General features: G+C 45.7%; 1 protein-coding gene across 7 annotated transcripts in view; it reads right to left on the bottom strand.

Moving 5' to 3' along the window:
* Positions 1-6240: 6240 nt before the first annotated feature.
* LOC139563274 (protein MTSS 2-like) overlaps positions 6241-25177 on the bottom strand; it is a 73804-nt gene continuing 54867 nt past the window's right edge. The window contains exons 4-15 of one of the 7 annotated variants that reach the window (XM_071381812.1): positions 21640-21724; positions 19850-19941; positions 19441-19515; positions 17465-17622; positions 16895-17002; positions 16394-16491; positions 14461-14593; positions 14265-14339; positions 13618-13767; positions 12926-13102; positions 12323-12503; positions 6241-12153 (exon numbers count right to left, since the gene is read on the bottom strand). In XM_071381812.1, coding sequence (XP_071237913.1) covers positions 11366-12153; positions 12323-12503; positions 12926-13102; positions 13618-13767; positions 14265-14339; positions 14461-14593; positions 16394-16491; positions 16895-17002; positions 17465-17622; positions 19441-19515; positions 19850-19941; positions 21640-21724 — 2120 coding nt within the window. In that variant the 3' untranslated portion in view covers positions 6241-11365. Of the gene's footprint in view, positions 12154-12322; positions 12504-12925; positions 13103-13617; positions 13768-14264; positions 14340-14460; positions 14681-16393; positions 16492-16894; positions 17003-17464; positions 17623-19440; positions 19516-19849; positions 19942-21639; positions 21725-25177 lie in introns of all 7 variants that reach the window. The other 6 variants (XM_071381813.1, XM_071381809.1, XM_071381811.1 and 3 more) reach the window with 6 other exon arrangements.

Consider the following 25177-nt stretch of genomic DNA (forward strand, 5'->3'; position numbering starts at 1 on the left):
GTCTCGGATAAGATTAGAGGCTAATTAATTCCGTTTTTCATTATGTTCTCCCAGAAAACCAGAACTAAAAGAATGATAGGTCCTATCCTTCTGCCAGACAAGAGGTCAGCCTCTGTAGTCCTTTCTCCAGTTGGATAGATATCAGTGGGAAAAGTAATGTCACTCCAGCAAAACCCTACATTCCTCAAGAGGGCAATGAGAGCCCATTGGCCTCAGTCTCCCAGCATTCACTGGTGCCTTGTGAAAACTTTGCTCACCCAGTAAGAAGTCTCCCACTGCTCGTCAGCTTTAGAGAGGCTGAGGCCTCAGATCCGCTCATTTCATAAATCGGACTGTAACAGCGGCTGTGGCTAAACTCAACCACTAACCCCAAGGCTAGGGTCTAAAGCACCACTCACAGACAGAGATCACTGCCGGTTGATCAGCTGCTCCCTTTCAGCATTGGCTCGGTGCTACTGACAGTGGGCTCTCCACGAGGGAGATGGCATCACATAGCATACTCTATGTGAAATCAATGTTTCAAGAAATATTAAAAGCTTATGTGTAGTCACTGCCAATATCCCTCCATTACTGTCTTCAATACCAATGCTGAACCAACCAAACAAAATCACAGGAATGGAATATAAACAGGGAGAAAGTGGAAAAAGAGTTAGAGGAATTTAATCTCATTAGGTGTATAATGTAATTAAAAGGCGCTTGGGTGTCACATCACTGGGGTTTCTCTTCCTCATTGAGAGCTGAGAGGTGAGCTGCATAGTGACCAGGGACACACAGTGTGGTGTGGACAGGGAGGGAGTATTGATATGCAAATGATGCTCCTCATTAGCTGCAATTAATTAGAGGCAAGCTGCTGTGGGCCGCTGTGCTAGCAGTCAGACCAGCCAAGCTGTTTATCTGGAAACAAGAGAGATGCACATGAAACCGTGTATACTGGAACTGATGAAGGGAGGGTAAAGAGAAAAAAGACACTGGAAACAAGACGGAATGAAAGGAAGCGAGACGGCAAAGAAAGAGAGTGAGATAGATACAGAGACAGAGAGCGAGAGCGACAGATGTGGATAAGGATGGAAGGAATTGTGTAGCAAGGCGAGAAAGGGAGGATAAGGTTGAACATGAGTGTATTGCCTGTGGACAAAAGGGAGAGGTGAGAAGAGATGTTTTGACTGCTCAGTCCTGAGGTGGTGGCAAGTCACACCTGAGAGATCTGACCAGCTGACAATGACTTCCTTCCAAGGCAATACTCTCGATAAGACGGTGTGACAAGAGGTCAGAGTCACACACGCACAGAGAGCAACTTGAAAAAGAGATGTCCACCAAACACAGAGCAAAAGGATATTATTGTGGACCACAAAATAACAAAGTGACAAGCTAGTCAAACCCTGATAGAGGGGCTGGGTTATAGTGTGAACTATATCCAGCGAGGAGGGCAGACGTTACGGTATATTCCTCTTATAGATTTCCAAAAGAATCAAAACTGTTTTTTTCCATTCCGAGCCTCACGGCAGCTGCAGCCAGCAGAGCAGAGAGAGGAAGGTGATGATGGGATGTCAGCGTACTCATCTCTCTGTCTTCAGACTGGCAGCCGTAGCTTAGCACTGGGGGCTTCCTCAACTGTCTGACTGAACACAACCTTTCTCTTCATCTCTACTTCCATCCGTATCTAAACCGCTCTACCTTTCATTTACTAGCCTTCATGCCGTCCCTATATAATTCATTCACTCTCCCTGTGATGCACAACCTGTGCACAGTACACACCATTTCTTCTTCCTATCCCCCCCGTCTTCTCTTTTAGACTTTCAGTAAGATAAGGCGTATTGCTAGTTTCACAGTGAGCCAATATATTCCATTGTTTTGTATTAATATTTTAAAGACTTGCAGGGCAAACAGCCACCAATCTCTGCTAGCATGACAACTGTGTTGTGACAAACAGAAAAGTGCCTGACATTTCTGTCATCATTTCCGATTTCCACACTCAAGGTTCCCTTTCATCTCTCAACCTTGCTTTCTCTATATTTTCTTCTTCAATAATGTATACATTTGAACATGAATTTATCCTGAACCATTATAATAAGTCCCAATGCACCATGTCATTCTGTGGCCTTGTGGCTGGGCCAGTTATTCATTTTGTCAGGATGATAAAAGTGTCTGTGTGTGTGTGTCTCAAATAGGCTGAAATAAATTGTTTATGGACAATGTGAGAGACATACCATACAGATAAAACTGCCTTCTACATCAGAGAGACAGGCAGGCACTGAAAGAACTGACAACAACTTAGACAGCTTTGAGAGCCAACTGCTATTTAAGAGAAACTGGGAGTTTAATTATGCCTCTTATCATTCCATAGCCAGAGCCGCCTGTAGGGCAGGGTGTTATTATGAAGAGATACTGTATTGTTATGAAGAGATGCTATATCTGGTTTATGATCTTTTTAATGTCTGTCTGGAGCTCAGAGACATATATATGTAGCAACTGTGTGGAGAGGTTAGGTATGCGTATGCCTATGAGACATCTGAACTATTATCTCAAGAAACTGATGTTACTGCTCTGCACTTATGAGACATTGATCCAAAGTAGGAACACTATCAGTTGAAGTTTAAAAAAAAATAAAAATAAAATAAAACAGTAATTCTCAATGTAGATAACCTCCCAGTTGGCAATGTAGCATATGAATTAAGTTAATCGGAATAACACCAGGGGCCTCATTTATAAAAACAGACTTGTGAGCGATTTTGATTTTAAGTATGACTTACGCAGAAAACCACGTATAAGTAGTTATTTATTAAACCTTACTTTGACGTGGAAATGATCAAGTCTAGACTTGACATAAATTATTTTCCTGCTGGCTATGTAGGGGTATTGCAGTTTGGGACGCATCTGTGTTCAAGCCTGTTATGAACTATGCATTAGCTTTATGAACAATTTGTTAGGAATTAATTGGCAGACGAAAAGTGTTATTGAATTAAACGGAATGCGATGTTCTATAAATAGTGTGTCAAATTAGAAAAAAAAATATCCATGGCTGTTCTTGTGTTATTGGAAGACATGGAAAACCGTGCTTTGTGAAGGGAGAGTTTTCAGAGACCGGAATTACGTTTTTGCGCGTGATGATCCAGGGCTTATAAATCGTTATCGTCTCCAAAGAAATGTTATTTTAGATTTGTGCGCAGATGTAGCACCTAATCTGGAAAGGAAGACACGTTGTAATCAGGTATATCATTCAGCCGCATCCTGCCACAAGTGATCGAGACGATTCTACAAGTATTGTCCACGAGATAAATTAGTTTCCCATTTACAGCGTATTGTGCACGTAGCACGAGATACATTCGTTTCCCATTTACAGCTGACGAACAGGCACGTCAAAGCCGAGTTTGTCCACTCATTTAATTTCCCAGGGGTCATAGGTGAAGTTGACTGCGCGCATATTGCCTTACGCGCACCGTCTGTACATGAACATGTACAGTACACTACCGTTCAAAAGTTTGGGGTCACTTAGAAATGTCCTGGTTTTTTAAAGAAAATCTTTTTTTTTGTCCATTAAAATAACATCAAATTGATCAGAAATACAGTGTAGACATTGTTAATGTTGTAAATGACTGCTGTAGCTGGAAACGGCAGATTTGTAATGGAATATCTACATAGGCGTACAGAGGCCCATTATCAGCAACCATCACTCCTGTGGTCCAATGGCACGTTGTGTTAGGTAATCCAAGTTTATCATTTTAAAAGGCTTGGGAGCCTCATGCACTTAATCCCTGGGTGGAGTGTGGCAACGCAGCTTCCCTTGGTGGAGGGGCCACCCTCAACCGGCGCACGAGCTGCTAAGCAGCTCCCCCCGTTTCTATGTGAATTAAAATAAATCAGTGTATGTCTTGTATATAAGTTACTGACAACCAAAGTTAAACATTCTATTAATTACTTACCGTGATCCAGTGATGCTGTAATGAACACGATGGGAGACAGCTGGTTTCAAGCGCAGGGCGCAGCGGGTGTTTTTGTAAAGGACCACAGGAGGCGGCAGGTAGCTGGGTCCAGGGGCAGGCAGAAGGCCATACAAAGGGGGTCCAAAAAAGGCAACAGTACAGGCAGGGAAAAGGCTAGTAACATCGTCTGGGAGATCAGGCAACAGGTTGATAACAGGAAATCCGAAAGTACAGGCAGGGAATAGGCAAAAGGTGTCATACTCGGGAGGCTTTAGAAAAACAGAGCTCCGAATAGAAGTGTGTCACAAAACAAAACCTCACAATTGTGGGGTGCAAAGAAGTGAACTAAATATTGTGTGATAATGACATACAGGTGTGTGAACAGGTGATCCGAATTCAGGTGATCGGGATCTGGGAAGTGAGCTGCGTTCTGGGGATCTACATGTTTGAGAGTTGGAAGCAGACATTACAGACGCAGTCGTGGGGGTTTCGGGTGCCGACTTCACCGTTTCCGATGTTACTGCTAAACGATGTAAAAGTTGGGATTAAACCATATGAAAAATAAAGCAGAAAAGTTCAAATAGAAGAAACAACTTTTTTTTTTAAACATTTACTGTCGCCGTCGGGACATGGACCAGTGTATGCGCTTTAAACAATGAATGCCCAGATGCGCTGGTCCATTTGGGAGAGCTCCGGCGTGCCAGGCCCCCCTCCCGTTGCCTTAATGCTGAGGTTATGTATGGCTATTATTTTTTTCCTCTTGCAGTTTAAGGTCAGACCATTTCTCTTTCACATCAGCCACAGTTCTGTCTTGCTGCCCCACCTCGTTCACTGCAGCGGCGACACACTCCCAAGATACCCGTTTGGCTTCGTCAACCCACTATTAAGTCCGCCGAATAATACGGGTTGCCAGTCTCCAATCTCCTCTACCACCGCCGTGATCGTCTCCAAAAAGTTAGCTTTCTCTTTTGGTCCATGGCTATTCCTGACTAAATCCTCATTTGTGCTAGCATTCTATAAGGGGAAATCGCTGATTATAAGGCACGTTCAGGTGCTATCAATAGTAAATTAATTTGAGATTTATAGATCACAGGTGCGTAAATTACAAATGGCTTCTTAGAAACTGCGTAAGCAAGATAGTTTATGCTCAGTATCTTTTAAGAATCGAATGTAAGCACACTGTCAAATGATCTTACGACAAAGTTCAAGTATAAATGTAAGATTTTCTTTTATGAATGAGACCACAGAAGATTTAAAAAAGAAGTAAACAAAGTGTCTCGCTTGATCAGGTTTGGTTATGAAAGACATCAACTTGCAAGGTGTGGGCTGTATTACTGATATGCATGCAGCATTGGTTTCACAACTCTGAATTGTTCTAAGTTCCTCAAGTTGTGAACTTGTAGTAGGCTAGACATAAGTTTGAAGTCTGGTAAAAAGCCTGTTATCACGAACTTTGAATGTAGTTGTAAAATATATTTATTTTTTGACAAAGCATCCCACCCTATACCCCACAATTACTACCCCTCTCATGGTCTTCAACTACAACAACGAAATACCTCATTCAATATCTCCTCCACCAGCTTGCTATTAGTGGAGCTCAACTTGTACCTTTAAACATTTAATTAGTTTCAACAAAATGGGAAGCAAAGAACAGCGGAAATGAAACCCCCTGCCTTACCCATACAGTCTCACTCAGGCGGAGGCCCCCAAGTCCCCATGAGTTTCAAAGTCAGGCGTTCTCAGCTTAATTGTGCTCCACTTATTTTTAATTAAAGTTTCCTTTGTGTGGTTTAAATGGTGGCTAGGGAGATGACATTAAGTAAAGGGGATTCGTCCTTGTTCTGTCAGTGGTTTAATGAAGACAGACTGGTTTTTCCATGTACTGACGTCACGAACTCGTTGTGTGGAGTCCAGGATGAGCTTCTACATGATCTCCTAGCAGTAACACCGGGGTGACATATAGACCAGACAGACCAACACTTCAGTATTCTGTCCCTCTGGTCATTCTGTTATTTCAAGCTACACTGAGCATCGTGTTGGCACACTGCTGAACTTAATTGAAGTTTTGGGTGAGATACACGCATCAATTGGCGCTACCGACAGACATCCCACTCCTGGAATCAGAATCTGTCTTGCTGAATTCTAAAGCATCCTCAGTGTTAGTCCTAGCAGATCTCTGGCGCCCCCTGTCGACCAAACACGGAACAAAGGCTTGGCTCTACCTATCGACTCTCAACCTCTAGTTTAACAGTGAGAGCTGTTTATTCCGCTAAAACACATTTTTAAATGACAAATGAAGGACTCGTCTCTCAAACTCGCGCACAGTTTAAGTACATATTTTATTAATACTGGAATCATCACAGTGCGTTTTGTTACATTAGCAGTGACTAAAGTTAACAAAATTAAAAGGATTAATATTACAAAAAGAAAAACTTGTCATCAGCAAAAGAGGCAAAACAGCCTTGGAGAAAAGGGCACAATAAATTAAAGAGAGAAATTAGAAGACAGAAAGCATGTAGCGTTACGTGACTCCATTGGAGGGGGTTTTGTACATATGCACACATATCTCTTCACAATACCGTAATGAAAATAATGACTTCATAAAAACTGTGGCAAGGGTCAAGTTCATAGATGCATTGGTTTAGCTTTAATATTGGATTGGGCTTTGGGAAGAGGAAGAGAGAGTGAGAATCCACAAGTGATAAGACATTCAGTTCTGTTACCATGGCACCTGGAAACGCGAGTCACCTCCTCCCTGCCTGACTACATCTCAGGAGCTGACAGCATTGAGTTAACGGATGGTGACATCGTTGTGGGGTGACTTTGTTGGTCTTTTTAAATAGACGGGGACAGGCTGTGTGTGGGTGGGCGAGTGGGCGTGTAGCCACCTTGTGTCGAGGCAGAGTCTATGTTTCTCCATCAGTGTCAGAGATCCTCAACATACGTCAGGGTAGACTTCATGAGCACGAAGACACACCAACGCAACACCTGTAGACAATGTAAACAAACTACTCCTAGACCACGTACAGTATAACCTCCATACATGACCTACACCCCACAGCTACCCAGCTTGATTCAATCTTTGCCCTGACATATGCTTGAACATATGAATTATAAGCTAGTTAAAGGAAGAGGGGCTTGGGCTGTTTGGCTACCTTACAACGGCATAAAGTGATTTGCAAGGTCACAGTACGGCTGTGTGTACTGGTCGGACACTAACACCAGCCGAGACTATAAAGGCATACAGTGTTACGGTCTATGTTGGCCAGAATGACTATAGTCCAGAGGATTTCCTGACAGTCATCCACTTTCTAATGTTCTTACAGTAATAAGGCTGATTAACCAAGCTCTTATCCAGGATTAAGAGGGGGAGGACAGGTTGATCTGTGTTAGGCAATGCATCATGGAGACCCAATGAGACCTATAGACTCCTGTTACATATCCAGTATCCCACATTATGAATGAGTTCCATTGTTATTTCTATATAGCTTAGCGGGGGGAGTATTAAATCACACACAGTGAAACTCACAAGGCAATGAAAGCACATTTTCTCTATTATTGAAATTGTGAAAGTGATCTGCATAAGTATTCAAAAAGCTATTTAAATAAGTGTAACTTGCGACCGTGGCTGTATTGCAGAGACACGGAAGTGAAAAATACGTCTCTACACAGCACTGTGCAAACCTCACTCAACATGAAGAGAAAAGTGTATTATGCTAAAACACTCCCATCAACCCATTTGCTCCATTCCCCTCGCGACAGCGCTAACACTATGGACACACCACCCATGGCAAGCGCAGCAGGATACACAAACAACTCACCCCATTTGAGAGAGAGAAGTCACATGGGCACTTATCGCAAATTAACACTCACTTAGAGGGAAGTTAAGGTTTAACTTAAATGATTTCATTAGCTATAATCCAGCCAGCATGAGACATCATATCACGTTCTCATGGAAGTGTTGTTCTTCTCATGTGAAACCAGCATTTTATTGTGATGACACAGTTATTCCCTGTCCTTGCATTAGCCCCAGCGGGAAAGTGTTTCACTCAAAGTCCTGTTGGGAGTTTGGGCTTGGCTCTGGCTTAAGAGCTGATGCTGAGGCTGAGGCAAGCTATGGAGTGAGCTGCTAGTATGAGTTGGGGTTGTGGTGGATGGGTGGATAAGAGGTTGAAAAGAAACAAGTTCATTTATTGAGAGTACAAGTGGAGGTAGCCCACTGGGCAAAATCTGGTTAAATCAACGTTGTTTCCACGTCATTCCAACCCCCAAAAAACTATGCGATGACGTTGAATCAACTTGGAAAACTAATTGGATGTGCAAAAAGTAATCAACGCAAGGGCATTCCGTCTTTTTCGCACCCAACTTTTAACATACATTTTTTGTTGTTGATTTAATGTTGAATTATTGTTGGATGACAACTCAACCAAATGTAAATCGAAACTAGACGTTAAACTGACATCTATGCCCAGTGGGAGGATGGCGAGAAGCGAGTGATAGTGAGGAAAGAGGGAAAGAGAGTCTAGACCCAGAGACAGCCCAGCTGTGGGGGTGTGAGGGAGTGAGGTGACTGCTAGTCATCCACCATGGGGTCTTGGAGAGTGTCACCTCATCCCAGGCAGAGAGACAACCAAGACTGACATCCCTGTAGTTCCCCTGTAGGGGTCCTCTCAGTCTAACACACACTAGCAAACAGCCCAGTCTCACTGGCTCTGTCTGTCTCTGTGCCACATCCTGTCTTTCTCTAATGCTCTGACAGAAGTGACGCTTACAGAGTTGGGGTCTCGGGAACGGTAAGGAGCATCACACACAATCAGAATGAAGCAGAGTAATTCAAGCATGACAAGAAATTGGAACAGAATAATTGCCAGAGTTAAGTCTACACAGTTAAAAAGACAGTAAACATGTTTACCTTTTTGTTAGACAAGAAGTTGTATTGTTAAATTGGCTAATAAACACACTCCCATATTGCTGTCACACAGTTGACATTTGCCTTTTTTTCTTCAGTAATGTGAAGTAATGTGAGTAAAACGTTTTTTTAGATTCTAGCAATTTGACCTGTACAATTAGTGTTCAACTTCTTAAACAGTATATGTATGTATATATGTATATATAAATATACATCGTTCTGACCTGTGCTTTGCAGACATTCTCTGGATGAGCATCCTCTGGTCGAGAATGCACTGTGCCAGGGGAGGTCACATCCACCCTGGGCCACTCCCTCCAGACTGCTGGTCTCTCCCCTTCCTCCGCCGCCCCGCCCCACCCTGCCGCGTCACACCCACACACCCTCTTACAGAGCCCCTTGCGGAAGTACTACAGGCACTCCAGCAGATGAGCAATATTCTACAATACCAGGTGTTTCATCTTCTCAAAGCAGATCCTCGCTTTAAAACAGCCACAGGCATTTCTAAAACAGTGCTCTTATTTAGGCTAAATAAATAAAATAAAACATTTTTTTAAACAAAATAAGCATTGAGATACATTTTGTAATGGTCATTGTAGTCAAGATGAGGACATCAACAGTCACTGCTAGGGAGCATTGGGCAGACATCCATGAAGTTCATCACTACCCTACAGCACAGCGGTCAGAATAATGCTCTCTGCCTGCTCAGATCCTATATCACTGTGATTCATTGTTCTCTGGAAATTGTTCTTTTTTTTTTTCATTGACAAAAGTAAGACTACAGCATAACATTATTGCAAAAATATGGCAACATAATTTTATGAAAGGTTACTATATATATATTCATACAGTTTCTAGTCTTGACTTCCTCCTGTGCGTCTGACTCTCGACTCGGGCTTACAGTATGAACAGGCAGTGAAATGCTCATTCCATCTCTCTCCGCTGCAGCAACTCTCTTCCAGCTAACTCTGTAAACATAAATTCCCCCCTTCTTCTTCTGGCAACCCCTTACATTATCCTCACTGTTTCTCCCTGGCTATAGTCACTTTCATTCTAATGTCTTTAGCAAAGCCAGCTCCCGAGTAAGGCTGCACATGGTTCACATGAGCTATGGATCTCATGTTTGAGACTCACAACAGGTGATGACAAGTACAGCAGCTTACCATCCCCCTCTTTACATAAATGTTATGATCTAAATTATAAATCAGTTTTTTGGAATTCAACCTTTTCAGCACGGACCCATTGTACATAACCATGCCGCAAATGGCGTATCCTTCCGTTCCCATTTCCCACCTTTCTTTATCACTTCCTTTTTCGATCTTCCTATTCTCTCACCAATTGAACTGCTTCACTCACTGGTCTGTGGCACTCACTCAGCACACCGCATGACAACCAACTGTCTCAGTCCCCCAGCACCCTCGTCTCATCACATAGCATGACCACACTGACTCCTAGTGGTCACACTAGAAATTAACCTTCAAAGTGCTTCAGTTTTCAATGATTTTTCTGTTTTTTTTTAACACATCAGGCAAGGACTTCAGAAAAGCCAATGGCCAAAGTTAGACAGCCACTGTCATATGTACTTGAGCATGCCTGATGATTGCCTGCAAGTAAAAAAAAAGAGAACCTAAACCTAAGATAACAGCTTCTGTTTCTCTTCCACTCCGCAAGCAGAAAATAAAACACATTTATTGCTCCATTTCTTATTAACATGTTCTCTCTGGATTTAGAAAATATATACGCCTGGCTTCATTTTGTAGTTTCTCATACAGTGGTAACAGGAAATGAAATGTCACAATAAAAACAGTCCACTGGGCACAGACGTCAATTCCACGTCAGTCCAACGTCATTTCATTCAAATGATGTGGAAACAACGTTGATTTAGTCGGTGTGTGCCCAGTGTGAGGGTAACAAACGACACAGAGGAGACAAGCCTCACCCTCAAATACAACCAGCTGACCTACAGCAGAACTCTGCCCACCTCTTACACGCACACACACCTACGCGGTTAGCCATGGTTTAAAGCTAACAGTGCATTGTCAGAGCCTTGTGGCCTGAGCTAAAGGGAGAGATGGAGCCCCCTACTGACCCCACTTTTCATCTGTCTCTCTGCCACCTGCTTCCCTCTGTTTTACTCTAGAATGGGGGGGTAAGAGGTTGGGTGAGGAGTGGGGGGTTGTGGGAGGAGGTGGAGAGGGTGGCTGGAAGTCCAGGTCCCTATAAAACAGTCTCTCTCTCGGCAGTCAGTCCAGACAGAGTCTCTATATACAGTCTGAGGATCCCGTGGTGATGGTGGTGCTAATTAAACAAACATGCGCCCAGACACGATAGAGTTATAGTGGCTAGAGCCTGTCATTATTATTCACGATTTACTTTTTCATTATCAGCATTATTATTGTTATTTATCATTTACTTCTAATTAAAACGTATTTTTTTGTAATCTTCTGTTGTCATATTCATTTCTTTACTACAGAGTCATGTAGTGGTTGGGGCACCTCGGTGGGTGCAGGCTGCGCTCCCTCCGCTCCGCTGTGGACCATCACAAAATCCTGGGCGCTGACCTGTCGTTGGAGACGGTCTTGCGGAGCCGCACACCCCTGCGGATGGACACCAGCACGTCTGTGCCTGACCCGGGGGCCTGGGGGTCGTGCTGGGGGTCCAGGCCAGGTGGGGGGTCATCAGGAAGGTTGGGGAAGGGGAACTGTCCCTCCCCAAGGGCATGGGCACTGGCCACCAGCTCTCCTATCTTCTCCACCAGGCTGTGGCGGTTAGCGGCTATCATCTGGTCCTCCTCAGAGCCGTGCTGGGCAGCCTGCTGGACATACACACTCATCTCCATCGCTCCCCCAGACCCCCACGCTGTGTTGGGCAGGCTCAGACGTTTGGGAGAGGCCTTCACATACTCCAACGTGTTGGGGGAGGAGTCATCCGCCACGTAGAACACGCACTCCTCACTGCCCACACGTACCGGAGGCCCGGGGTACCCCCCAGGAGCATCAGGCACCGTGGGTGTCTTCACTGGCACTATGGGGGGGCGGATGGGGATGGGGCCCGCGTTGGACAGGGTGCGCCTCACACCCGGCTTGGTGGATGGGGTTCGGCGGATGGTGGCAGTCCCAGGGGTCCCAATGCCCCCTCCCCCTCCAAGCACTCCGCCCTGGGCTCCACTGGGCAGACCAGCGGTGCTGGCCGGCCTCTTGGTCTGGATCATACGGCGGTAGTTCTGGGCGATGTTGCTGTGGCGGGGGATGGTGGAGGACTTGTCAAAGTCAGTTGACGCCTCACCTTCGGCATCTCCATTCACAGAGTAGCAGTCATAATCCGACCCTGGGGGAGAGAGAGAGATAGAGGGATGTGTATACTCTTAAGTTGTGAGTGGGTATAGTACATGTATGTTACCTTGAGAGAGGACAGTGAGTGCATTCTCTGTTGGTTAATGTAAGTGAGGCTGACTTCTGTATGTATTGGTGTTTACTCTACGAGCGAAGGAGTGTACTTGTCAGAGTGGTACCCTGAGAGGGGATAGTGTCCTCGGAGCAGGAGGGCGTGGTGGTCTGGGTGCTGTAGCCACTAGAGTACTGCAGGGAGTCCCTGTTGCTCTTCTGCTGCTCCATACTGAGACCCCGGGTCAGGACCATGGCCAGGTCACTGGCTGCTGGAGACACCTCTTCGCCGTGCTGGGAGGAAGCAACAACACATTGTCATTTAGCAGACGCTCTTATCCAGAGCAACTTACAGAGAGTGCGTACATCAGAGTACTTTTCTTCATACAGGTCCCCCCTGGGAATCGAACACACAACCCTTCCGCTGAAAGCTTCATGCTCTACCAACTGAGCTACACGTGACTAGTGGACTAACACATGATCAGGATGATAACTAAGTTCCAGGTTTCCAGAACCGTATCGCAATCTAGGATCTAACCGTATCGCAATCAATCGCCTTAGAAAACACTTATCATACGGTAGGAGCACGGGATCACTACCAAGCACAACGGACAGACTATAACCACCAAAGTCCAATTCGGGGTTACAATCCAACAGTTGTGTTATAGCGGCATGTGTCTTGTATTCACACCATTGCGAGGGTAAATCTCTGTTACCTTGGCAGCGATGGTGGCGGGGGTCATTCGGGGCCTCTGGACATCGTCTGGGTGAGCACCAGCATATCCCTGGGAGCCCGGGGATGCCTCGCTCTCCCTCAGCCTATCCAGGGGCTCCTTCCGCCGCTGAAGCGTGGCAGCCAACGGCTGCTCATAAGAACCTGCCTTGGACCAATCCTGAAGAGGTGGGGGTGGTTAATAAGAAGCAGTGAAAAGCAACAGAGTGAACTCTCTAATGAGAGAGACCCGTCCACTATCCAGCAGTTTGACGCCTTTCATCTGGGTACAGTGTGGGGGTAGTGTGTGTGTGTGTGGGGGGGGGGGTTCCTCATTGTGTGTGAGTGTTTGGTATTGGGCCAAGATGATGAGTGGGTTTATTGGTTTGAAGCCTTTTGAGTTTGTGAGACTTGAAAATGTGAAATGGGTGACACCCAGGGTCTGCTCAGTTTAGCAAATCACCACACAGTAGATTTGAAACCAGGGGGTGAGACTGTTGGCCAACGACAACACAAAAGGCACAGAGGTTAGGGAGCAAAGTAATGAAATCATGAATGAGTTAAGCAGATGGTGAAATGAAAAGAAAAACCTGGTGAATAAGCGTTAACTCAAGAAGCACAAATTAAAACACAAACCCAAAAGATATTTAAAAAATACAAAAAATTGCAAAGTAAAGTGTGCAGATGAAAACAAACCTTCCAGCAAGGAACCTTTGATGTGGGAGAGGTAGTGTTGGATCCAGGGGAGCAGTTATAGGGTGGGGACGCAGGAAGTATGACAGAGAGAGGCCTGATGGAGCCAGTGTGAGAGAGAGCAGGGCGGAAGGTAGCGAAGGACGAGCCAGACTGCGGAACGGAGAGACAAGATCGTGATCGTGAGAGCGTCCATCAACGACAAAGGCTTATGAGAGGAGCCTTTGTGATGTGACCTCTGGGTCATACCGTACATACATATACACACACACAGGTGCATACACACAGGTGCATGCACGCAAGTACGTGCATCTGCACTCCCAAACACACACATACACAACGTGTCTGAGTAGCAGAAGAAAAGAGGGCAAAGACAAGAGATCAGCGGTGACAGAGCAGATGACCAAAAGTTCACCTGGGCTGATGAAGTTCACGTACTTACGGAGAGAATCCTGCTGGTCAGTTTTACCAGCTTCTCTCATACACCGTATACGGCACAACATTACGGTACGCAAAACCCAGACAACTAGAATGAGCACGGCTATAGTGTATTCACATTCTTTTTCAAAGTCAGTTAATCGTGTGACTGACTGAAAGAAACGGGAGAGCCACCCATTAGGACAGGAGTGCGAGGGAGCTGTTGTACTCACCGTTGTGGGAGAGCTGCACTCACTGACTGACTGGCAGGTCTCGGATGCCTCTGAGGATGCGGAACTTGATGACTTCTGCAGAAAGGAAGAGAAGTCAAGAAGGAGAATGAACGCAAAACCAAGAGACGTCAGGCAGAAGAGTAGAGGGCGGAGCTACGTTTCAGCACTGCAGCGACATCTGTGACGGCAGTCATACCTGGCTGGTGATGTCAGAGGGCATGGGCGAGGGAGGCTTGGAGTAGACGTTGGCGTCCTGTGATATGAAGCCTGAGTCGTGGGAGGAGACGCTGCTGAGGCGGTGAGCGTTCCCTGGTGGCGGCTGGGCCAGGCTGCGGTAGCGATAGGACGAACTGGGTGAGTGAGTCTGAGAGCCTCCGGAGGAGCGGGAGGCACTACTGTGGGCACTGTTCACACTGCTGCAGGGGGTTGGAGCCAGGGTGAGAGGGTGGTGAGGGGGCAGGGAAGAGGGTCAGGCAGGGTGAAGGGAAGTGTTTAAGGTAGGGGGATATCATATAAACCACATTTATGAAGCAAGAGGTGGAGAAGGTAGGAAATTGAATGATGGTGTGTAGAGATGGATTTGGGGAGAGCGTGATGAAGTGAGATGGAAAGGGGAAAAGGAGGGGGATTGATGGTAGCGAGGTACGGTGAAGTATCGGCCAGAGGAGCAGAGCAAGCAATGGGTAGAGTTCATATGAGCGAGACGGGTAGTTTATATGATGTGTGGAGTTCATATGAGAAAGACGGGTCGTTTATATGATGGGTAGAGTTCAAATGAGAGAGACGGGTAGTTTATATGATGTGTGGAGTTCATATGAGAAAGACGGGTCGTTTATATGATGGGTAGAGTTCAAATGAGAGAGACGGGTGGTTTATATGATGTGTGGAGTTCATATGAGAAAGACGGGTAGTTTTTTGATGGGTAGTTTATATGATGGGTAGAGTTCAAATAAGAGAGACGGGTAGTTCATATGATTGGTAGAGTTCATATGAGAGAGACGGGTGGTTTATATGATGGGTAGAGTTCAAATGAGAGAGACGGGTAGTTTATATGATGGTCAGAGGTTAAGATGAGGACATTTCCAAGTTGGAGTTGAATGTAGAGAACAGCAGCAGTGAAATAGGGGAACCCAACCAGAATACGGGTGAAGGAAGCACAGAGTGGAGAAGCCAAACACACAGGAAGAGAAAGAGGCCGTGCAAATACAGAGGAATAGGAAGTGATCATACCACAGGAAATAGAGAAGAGGCCAAACACACAGAACACCAAGGGTAAGTGTGAATGCAGAGTGGAGAGATTGGGAGACACACACACATGCAGGGATGGGGATAGACATGTTGAGGGGGGGGTCAGAAGTAGAGGGTTGGGAAGGGAGAGGAGGAGGAAACATGGAAAAGACAAGTTAAGACCGTGTGAGAACCAAGCATGGGTTGGGTAGATTAGACACACAGGGTACAGGGCAGGGTTGCTGGCATGCCCAAAGACATGGCCTCCCAGACAGTGACACAAGCGACACATCAGAGCACTACCGTGACAAGCCTGAGAGATACTTCTTCAGAATAGAAGACACCACTTCAGACCTAACAAGTGTCCTACTTCACACATGGAAACTGGGATTATTTTGAAAAACACTCAAATAACATTCTAACATAAATGTTACGTGCTATTCGTTATCATCAAACAAGTCTGTTTTAAGTTGAAATAAAGTCGTCATTTTCACCACTAAGAGAAAAAAATACTTTTTTTTAGTGCTCTGAGTGTTGCAAGCCATATGGCGCCATCTGTGATTAAACTCTGTGGGACAGAGGACACAACAGACACATGGACCAGCAGACAGACGCTCAGTAGACTCTCAGAGACAGACATGTGCAGACATGCAGGGGCGCCTCTTTTACTAAGACACGACACATATCTGAACGCCACCTCTCACTGACACACTTTCGCTGTCCCCTTTTATTGTCAGATGTACTGCATGTTCACACTCACATAGCGTACAACATATCATCCACACACCTTGGATCAAAACAAAGAACCCCCCCCCCCTTTGTTGATCAAATCAAATGAATCCAGGTCAATACAAATGTCTGTATTTCTAGTCCATGTGTCCTGTCTCCCTCTGGTTTTGTACCTGCACATGCTGCTCTTCCTGGAGCCAGAACTGCTGGGGGAGGAGGGAGGGGTCTGGTAGGACCAGCTGTAGTCTGAACCCTTCAGGTCTTTAATCACCTGGGAGAGAGCGAGGACAAACCAGTTAGCACCATATAAGTGTTATACCCCTGAAAGGGTGGAAATATGAGAACGATTCACACGGACACGTAGCATTAGCTTAAGTTGTAATGCATGAGCTGGTAAACTGCATAGTTCCCCTATAGCAATTCCTAGGCATTACTAATCAAACTCTGTACAAACAGACATGTTTATCACATTCAGATAAATGAATAGCATATTGCTTGCTGGTACACATTATGATGCTATTATTGTTATGGCACATTTCACTCTATCACACAAGCATTGTTCCATCTAGCATTTAATGACCTCTGTCTAGACAGTGGGACTGAGAGATGGTGCATTATACTAAAATACTAGACTAAAAATAATACAAATATATCTTCGAAGAGAGAGTCGGCACCTGCTCGCTGGCGGGGGGCAGTTTGTGAGGATCCGTGGTCAGCACAGTGAGGTCATCAATAATGGCCTGGAGGTGAGTGATCTCTCCCAGCATGGCAATCTCTCCATTCTGATCAAAACAACGAGACTCATTTCAGTTAGTGTTATTATATATGGCAGTAGCGCTGGCCTTATGTGAATGACTGCAACTGTTCAGCTTTGACTCAACACTAGAGGGCAATGTCAATATATTTTAGCTGGTGGCTTATTGACTTTTCTCCCCCCAAGTTAGGTTTCAGCCCCTGACAAGTCTCATCTCCTCCGGTTTCATCTTCACTCTGGCCCAATCCCAAATCGTCCCCTAAACACTTCATAGGATTTGATTGGTATGAGCAACCTGGTAATAGCTCCACCTCACCCTCTGATAGGCTTGATGGAAGTTTTACCATATTGCTTACACCAATCAAAACCTCTCAGATCTCCACAAGTGCAGAAAGCGTAGGGATGACTAGGGATTGGCCCCATGTCTCACCCCAGGTCCCTGGTGTTTCCCCTCCCCATACAGCCCCTGCCTCCCCTCCTCCAGTCTTACCACAACAGGCTGCAGGAAGCCGATGAAGGTGCAGAAGCGTCCCCTCTCCTCCACCAGAGCTCGGCGCACCGCCTGCTTCTCTGTCTCCTCCATCAGCAGGTACATGTCATTCACATCATGCATGGCACTATCCAGCTGGGGCTGAAGGTCCCCTCGGCCTGGGAAGCCAGGAGGAAGAGCACAGGGGCCAGGAACAAGGAGCAGGGAAAGGGAAACAGAGGGCAGGGGCATAGTATACAGGGAGTGGGGGGATTGGGAATGGAGAGAGAATGCAGGGAGCGGGACGAGGAAGAGGACAGGGGATGGTAGAAGGACAAAGGGAGGAGAAGAGGGTAACAGAGAGGTCACAATGAAAAACCAAAGTGTGACACACAAGAGAGAGGAGAAGGAGAGAAAGAAAAGATTAGAAAATGTGTGGTGTGTCTGGGCTTGAAGGGACAAATGTCACCCCTCCCCTCCTCTCATCCCTCCCTTCTCGGTCCCCCAAGCCAATAACAGACACCATGGACACAGGACAGAATGATCTACAAATACTACACTGGTACGGTATCTACATGAGATAAACAGAAATGCATACAGACACTAAACAGACTGACATCTACAGAAGTTAAACCAAATAATGAAAAAAATGAACGAATGAAAGTATGTCTTCAAAATGTCTTGTAATGTTAAGTCATGCAGCGGGGAGTAGTGTCAGAGATGGCCATGGTAGAGAAGCGAGGGGGGGGGGGGGGGGGGGTCTTAGTCAACAGCAACCAGTGCTGTGAGCAGAAAGCAGAAAGAGCTTTAGAACAACAAGCCATGCAGGAGTCACAGGGGTCCCAGGACAGCTTTCCAGAGGGCTCAGAAAGAAGATGTTTAATGGTTACAGCTAGTAGGCCTAACTAGCTGAAGATGAGTGTATCAGGCCAAATGCATTATAGTGATGTAAATCACGTAGCTATTTACTGTCTCCCAATAGTAATGTTTTGGTCATGGGAAATCCCCCTACACAGAATACATGTAAAGAAGAAGCTGTAGCATAGCATAGCAGTGTTGTGGGACGGGATCAACATACTTACCCTGGATTTCTACAAAACGGAAATCAACCACAGACAGAGAGAGGGGAGAGAAAGGAAGGGACAACAAAGGTGGTTGAGAGGAGGATTTGGGGGACATATAGGGGGTCAGAGGGGTGACAGGGGTAAAGGAGAGAGAGCAGAGATCGTTGAGCTCATCGTTAGCGTTAGTACAAGGAAGCCATCACAGCTCAGTTCACGGCCAAAGTGCGCACGGTTAGAGCAAAAACACTGTTGCAGTAAAATCAAAATCAATTCCACCCAAACATCAATGTCCACCGGTTTTCAGATGAAATACACCTCAGTTCATCATTTTAGATTCTTGCATCTGCCTGGCAACTGTCTAGAAACAGCCTTAAATAGACAACAGTATTTATTGGCTGCTGGATCAGAGTGAACTGTTTTATCGCGAATGAGGGAAGGCCTGTCATTATCATCCTGACCACCAGGGGAGAGTGTTGCTCTACAACCTCGGTCTTCACTAACATGGAGTGGAGCTATGTTCTCCCTCACTGCGGCTTCCCTCATTTCACCCCCTCTCTGTAGTGATGAGGCGATGGCCCTTTTAAAGACCAAACTGTAATCGTCAACAATCTACAAACACAAACGTCAGCTATGTCAAACGCTTAAAAAAACTAAACATTGATATAGTCAGAATGCCTTGGCAAAGGATCTCACCTTGAGGATTTGACCTTGACATTTTCAGCACTACTACTAGTGCTACTGTAATATCATGCTGAAGGGAAGACGCAGCTGAGACCGCTACATAACAGAGAATGTCCGGGTTAACCTATAGTTATAGAGCCCAAACAAAATGCACAACCTGCTGGGATTTTAGAGCGCTCGATCGCCGGAGAGGGCAGTGTGTGTTCAGCCATGCTAGCTGTCAGTCAGAGAGAGAGAAGAAGAGCGGCCTACCTTTCCGGGCCTTCTTCTGCAGTTTCATGGTGTCTGAGGACTTCTTCTTGATCTCATGACGAGATCTCTTGTACTCTGGAGGAGAGAGAGGGGACAGAATGTCATCCATTTTGGACACCGGAGACAGAGGGGAATATGATTGGCCAGAGGTACCCTGCCTGTGTCCCACACCTCCATCATGATGTTTTCATCATGGCCACCTAGTCATCCCCACTTGCCATATCACTCCTCACCTCTCCACCATGCTCGCTGATGTGCAGTGAGCGCTCTGGCACAACAACGGTTGCCGTGCATCACCCAGGTGGGTGCCACACGTTGGTGGTGGATGAGGTGAGGTTCACCCTTACTATTTAAAGCACTTTGGTAGAAAGGCGCTATATAAATCCAATCCAATAATATTATTATTCACCTTTGGCATGGTCCTTGTCCAGCTGGTTGGCTGTCTTCTTCCAATCCTCAATCCTGTCCTGGAGAGGAGTGATCAAGCTCTCCATCAGGGCACTGGGAGGACAGAGGGAAAGAGTAAGAGCGAGGTACAGTGGGTGTGTTAATTAATGGTTATAATAACGATTTACTTGTATTCTTTTTTTGTTGTTGTATTTTTACCCGCTTTTTCGCCCCAATTTCGTGATATCCAATTGTGATCCAATTACGATCTTGTCTCATGGCTGCATCTCCCTAACGGGCTCGGGATGAGGCGAAGGTCGAGTCGCTGCCTTAGACCGCTGCGCCACTCGGGAGGCTATCGTGATTTTCTTATCCATTTAAATGTAACAATGTGGCTTCATCTGGCACACATCATATGGAACACGTGGACAAAATGAGTCTTTGCATTGATGAATTCTAAAAATGATATGTTTTCTTATGAAACCATAAGATCTTTAGAAAGGGAAAGCGGTTATATAATTCTCCTTCGTGGCTCGTCCCACTTCACTATTTCTGGTATGTGACACATCTGCACACCCCCGTCACTCCAGGATGAGCTGGGAGTCCCATGGTGGAGTCTGGAGACTGCAGCCTCCCAGGTCGACCAATCACAGACTGACAGCACAGTGCTGATGTGTACTTCAGCCCTGATTATAGTGTGGCGCAAAGTAGACGGGTTAGGAGACCGGTTTTGATGTGCCACCGCAGGGTGAGGAAACTTTTGCTCCCAGAAATGCTTTGTTAGGAATGTAAACACCCCCAACAAGACACCACCATCCTCACCATCATCACCACAGACACCACCACCATCATCATCATCATCATGGTAATAGCTTCTGATTTGGAAAAATCATTCGAGACCGCAGACTAAATAGAATGGATTCCTTTCTTTGAGATTTCCTTTCTTTGAGATTTCTAGAACAGAGTAGGCTGCTGCTGGTGGTTCCATTCATTTAGTCTACGTGTCTGAGAGAATAGTCTACAGACGTCCTATAATGAGGTGCTTGGGATTTGGGGAGAGGGGAGGGAAGATGGAGGATGGGGAGATGGAGGGTTTTAGTCCTCACATTCTGTTTTCTCCTCCCTCCGTCTCCTGTCTGCATCACACAGTTTAGGGAGAGAGTGTTCCAGTATAGATAGTGTGTAGAATAACCAGTCTGAGGTGATCTTGTGTCTAAATCACACATGCACAAGTGTTCTGCACTGCTATTTCCACATTACCACAGACCCGACCCAAACACTGGGATAGACTTGCATGGAAAACCCATGACTGGTAGCTCACTCACAATTCACTCTCCTACCATGGAGAGTCTGGGCGGCAGGTAGCCTAGCGGTTAAGAGTGTTGCGCCAGTCACCAAAAGGTCGTTGATTCGAATCACAGAGCCGACTAGATGAAAAATCTGCCGATGTGCCCTTGAGCAAGGCACAACCCTAATTGCTCCTGTAAGTCTCTCTGGATAAGAGTGTCTGCTAAATAACCTAAATGTACATTTAGACCTGCCACCTATTCTCATTTCCATACTGTTGTAGCTTCTGAACGAAAAACAAGGGTCACAGTTTGTCCAAAGCTTACCACAGACTTTCAGAAGGTCAGCCAAAGAACATGGATGGGATGACAGCTACTACTCATTACTGTTGGCTGCCATCGTCAAAGATACGGTTTACACAGAGCAGTGACTGACAGTTCATGGGACCAATCCCCACTAACGGAGTGATAGCAGGGACAGCGCTAGGCCTATAGGAGGATGCCTGTGTAAGAGGGCGGGACTTACTTGGTGAAATGGCGCAGTTTGGCCTCGATGCTGCGATGCCGCATGCACATCCTGGTAAGAGCTGATCCAATGTCTCTGGTGGCGCCTGAAAGAGATCACAATACAGAGGTTGGGGAAACACTCGGGAAAACGGTCAGTCAACGTAATGTATACTGCAGACCGACAAGCCAGGCAGACCACCAAACAGACTGCCCACTGAGGTCTGTTTAATATTCACTCCAACAGACAGCAGTAACCTGGAGGTAATATACACACTCCTGCCCTAGTCCAAATAAAGATATTAAGGAGAGCCGTTTCAGAGGCCTACGCAGTGTGTGTGTGTGTAGTGTACAGTATGTGTATAGTGAGCGTGAGGCTGTGAGTGAGTAACCTCTGATAAACATCAGGCTATTTTTAGCCGAGGAAGAACATTTGGAAAAAGCTGATCCCCGACTCTGAGCGGGCCACTTCACTTGCTTCCAAAGAAGCTGAGCCAAGCAACCCTAGAGTTTTAAAACCACGGGTGTTACTGGCTTAGAAAGAGCCTCAGAGTACACACTCCAGTGAAGAAACAAGACGCACTCCAAATCAAATGTTTCGTGTCACGTACACAACAAGGTGTAGACCAACAGTGGAATGCTGACTTACGGGTCTTTTTCAAACAACGCAGAATTAAAGACAACAAATATTGAAATAGTGACACGAAGAAGAAATACAAATTGAATAACGAATAAAAATAACTTGGCTATATACAGGAGTACCAGTACCGAGTCGGTGTGCAGGGGTACACGGTAATTGAGGTAGCTATGTACATATATTAGGGGTAAAGTGACTAGGCAACATGATAGATGGTATGTTAACATGCGAGTAGGAAGAGTCACATCTGGAGTTCTAGTACCTAATACATGCAATCTCTTAGTCTGATAGCCTCCAGCATCAGGGTTAAATCTCACCAGTGCTGACAGAGGTATGGCTCTAGAGAGCTGAACCCAGATTTCTGGACAAGGTACAAGGGGTTTAGCTCCGACGGGATTTAACCCTCTTCTCCCTAATCCTGGTGCTAAGGGGTTATCTGGGCAAACCCCACCCCTCTCTCTCCGTCTACCTGGGGTTGGCTCGGACTACACCCCTGTCCCTACACGTGCCCCAGTGGGAGGGGGAGGGATTGCCACAACTCCGTCTGATTACTCCTGTTGGACAAGCAGACCCTTCCACCTCAGATAAGTACAGAGATGTCAGCTCCTCCTCCTCAAGTCATATCATCATATTACTCCTCCCTGTCTCCCAGTCGCTCATTGACACTGTGTGTGTGTGTGTGTGTGTGTGTGTGTGTGTGTGTGTGTGTGTGTGTGTGTGTGTGTGTGTGTGTGTGTGTGTGTGTGTGTGTGTGTGTGTGTGTGTGTGTGTGCAATGAGAGTGGACCGGACTGAGACGCAGCAGGATCCTATCTGAGTCAATCCGAGCATCCAGCCCCCTGCCACATCTCATAATGAGAGATCTGGGGCTCCTGTGACCTTGGCCTCATCTTGGTGAGGTCATACCTATAAGAATGGTGAGAGAGATGGGCTCCTAGTATTCAAATGTATACACATTGATTACACACAGAGAGGAACAAATGAGAAGGGGGGTGGGGGGGGGGGGGTACTTGTTCATTTGTGACAGTCATTTTTGCCAAATGATGTCTAGAGGTGAACCAAACTATTAATGCTCATTGCTGGCACGGTAAGGACAGGACTTATTATTGACAATGCTGGTAAAGCAATCAGCCTTCTGTATTGCTGGCCCCTCCTTCACTTGGATGTCTAAAGTCAAATCAGTGATTACTGCACAGTAACACACACACACACACACACAAACACACACACACACACACACACACACACACACACACACACACACACACACACACACACACACACACACACACACACACACACACACACACACACACACACACACACACACACACAGAGAGAGACTAAAAGGCCAGTCTCCGTGAACACACACTGTTAAAATACAGAGGTCTATTCATAATTATAAACTGGGTGGTTTAAGTCCTGAATTCTCACTGGCTTACAGCTGTTGTATACTAATGGTATGACAAAACAATAATTTTTTACTGCTCTAATTACGTTGGTAACCAGTTTATAATAGCAATAAGGCACCTTGGGGGTTCGTGGTATATGGTCAATATACCACACCCCCTCAAGCCTTATTGCTTAATTACCCAGCAACCATGTATTAATCCAGCCCATGGCAACCTCTACACCACAGCTACCCTCTACCCTCCGCCCACACACACCCCAACACATACGGAAGGAGTGGGGGCATTTTCTAACCTCACTTTGAAATAGTGTCTAATGTCATGCCAATAAAGCACCTTGAAATTGAAAGTCTGGGGGAGAGAGGTTGATACCTAGTGACAAAAAGAGAGAGGGGAGAAAGCGAGAGAAAGAGGGAGACAGAAAGAGAGAGAAAGCGAGAGAGAGAGGCAGTGCTGAGAGGGATCTCCTCACACATTCTAAAGAGCTAACTGCTGGGGAGAGAATGTAACAGCCTGTATGTGTGTGTGTGTGTGTGTGTGTGTGTGTGTGTGTGTGTGTGTGTGTGTGTGTGTGTGTGTGTGTGTGTGTGTGTGTGTGTGTGTGTGTGTGTGTGTGTGTGTGTTTGTTTGTTTGTGCTCTTTTAATATATTCTCTTCCTGTTTTATATTCTTATTAACTTCCTCTCTCTCGCTCATAACAACATCCGCAAGAGATCAACAACAAGATGAGGGAGAAAAAAACAGGCTCACATCTGGGAAACAAATTAGGCCAGCGTGTGTCTAGCTGTGTGTGTAGTTATGTGTCTAGCTATGTGTGTAGTTATGTGTCTAGCTATGTGTGTAGTTATGTGTCTAGCTATGTGTGTGTAGCTGTGTGTGTGTAGTTATGTGTGTAGCTGTGTGTGTGTAGTTATGTGTGTGTAGTTATGTGTCTAGCTATGTGTGTGTAGCTGTGTGCTAGCTATGTGTGTGTAGCTGTGTGTGTGTAGTTATGTGTGTGTAGCTAGGTGTCTAGCTATGTGTGTGTAGCTGTGTGTGTGTAGTTATGTGTGTGTAGCTGTGTGTCTAGCTATGTGTGTGTAGCTGTGTGTCTAGCTGTGTGTGTAGTTATGTGTCTAGCTATGTGTGTGTAGCTGTGTGTCTAGCTATGTGTGTGTAGCTGTGTGTGTGTAGTTATGTGTATGTAGCTAGGTGTCTAGTTATGTGTGTGTAGCTAGGTGTCTAGTTATGTGTGTGTAGCTAGGTGTCTAGTTATGTGTGTGTAGCTAGGTGTCTAGTTATGTGTGTGTAGCTAGGTGTCTAGTTATGTGTGTGTAGCTAGGTGTCTAGCTATGTGTGTGTAGCTAGGTATGTATGTGTGTGTAGCTAGGTATGTATGTGTGTGTAGCTAGGTATGTATGTATGTATGTATGTATGTATGTATGTATGTATGTATGTATGTATGTATGTATGTATGTATGTATGTATGTATGTATGTATGTATGTATGTATGTATGTATGTATGTGTGTGTGTGT

This window comes from Salvelinus alpinus, chromosome 33, assembly GCF_045679555.1.
Source record: "Salvelinus alpinus chromosome 33, SLU_Salpinus.1, whole genome shotgun sequence".
Taxonomy (NCBI): Eukaryota; Metazoa; Chordata; class Actinopteri; order Salmoniformes; family Salmonidae; genus Salvelinus; species Salvelinus alpinus.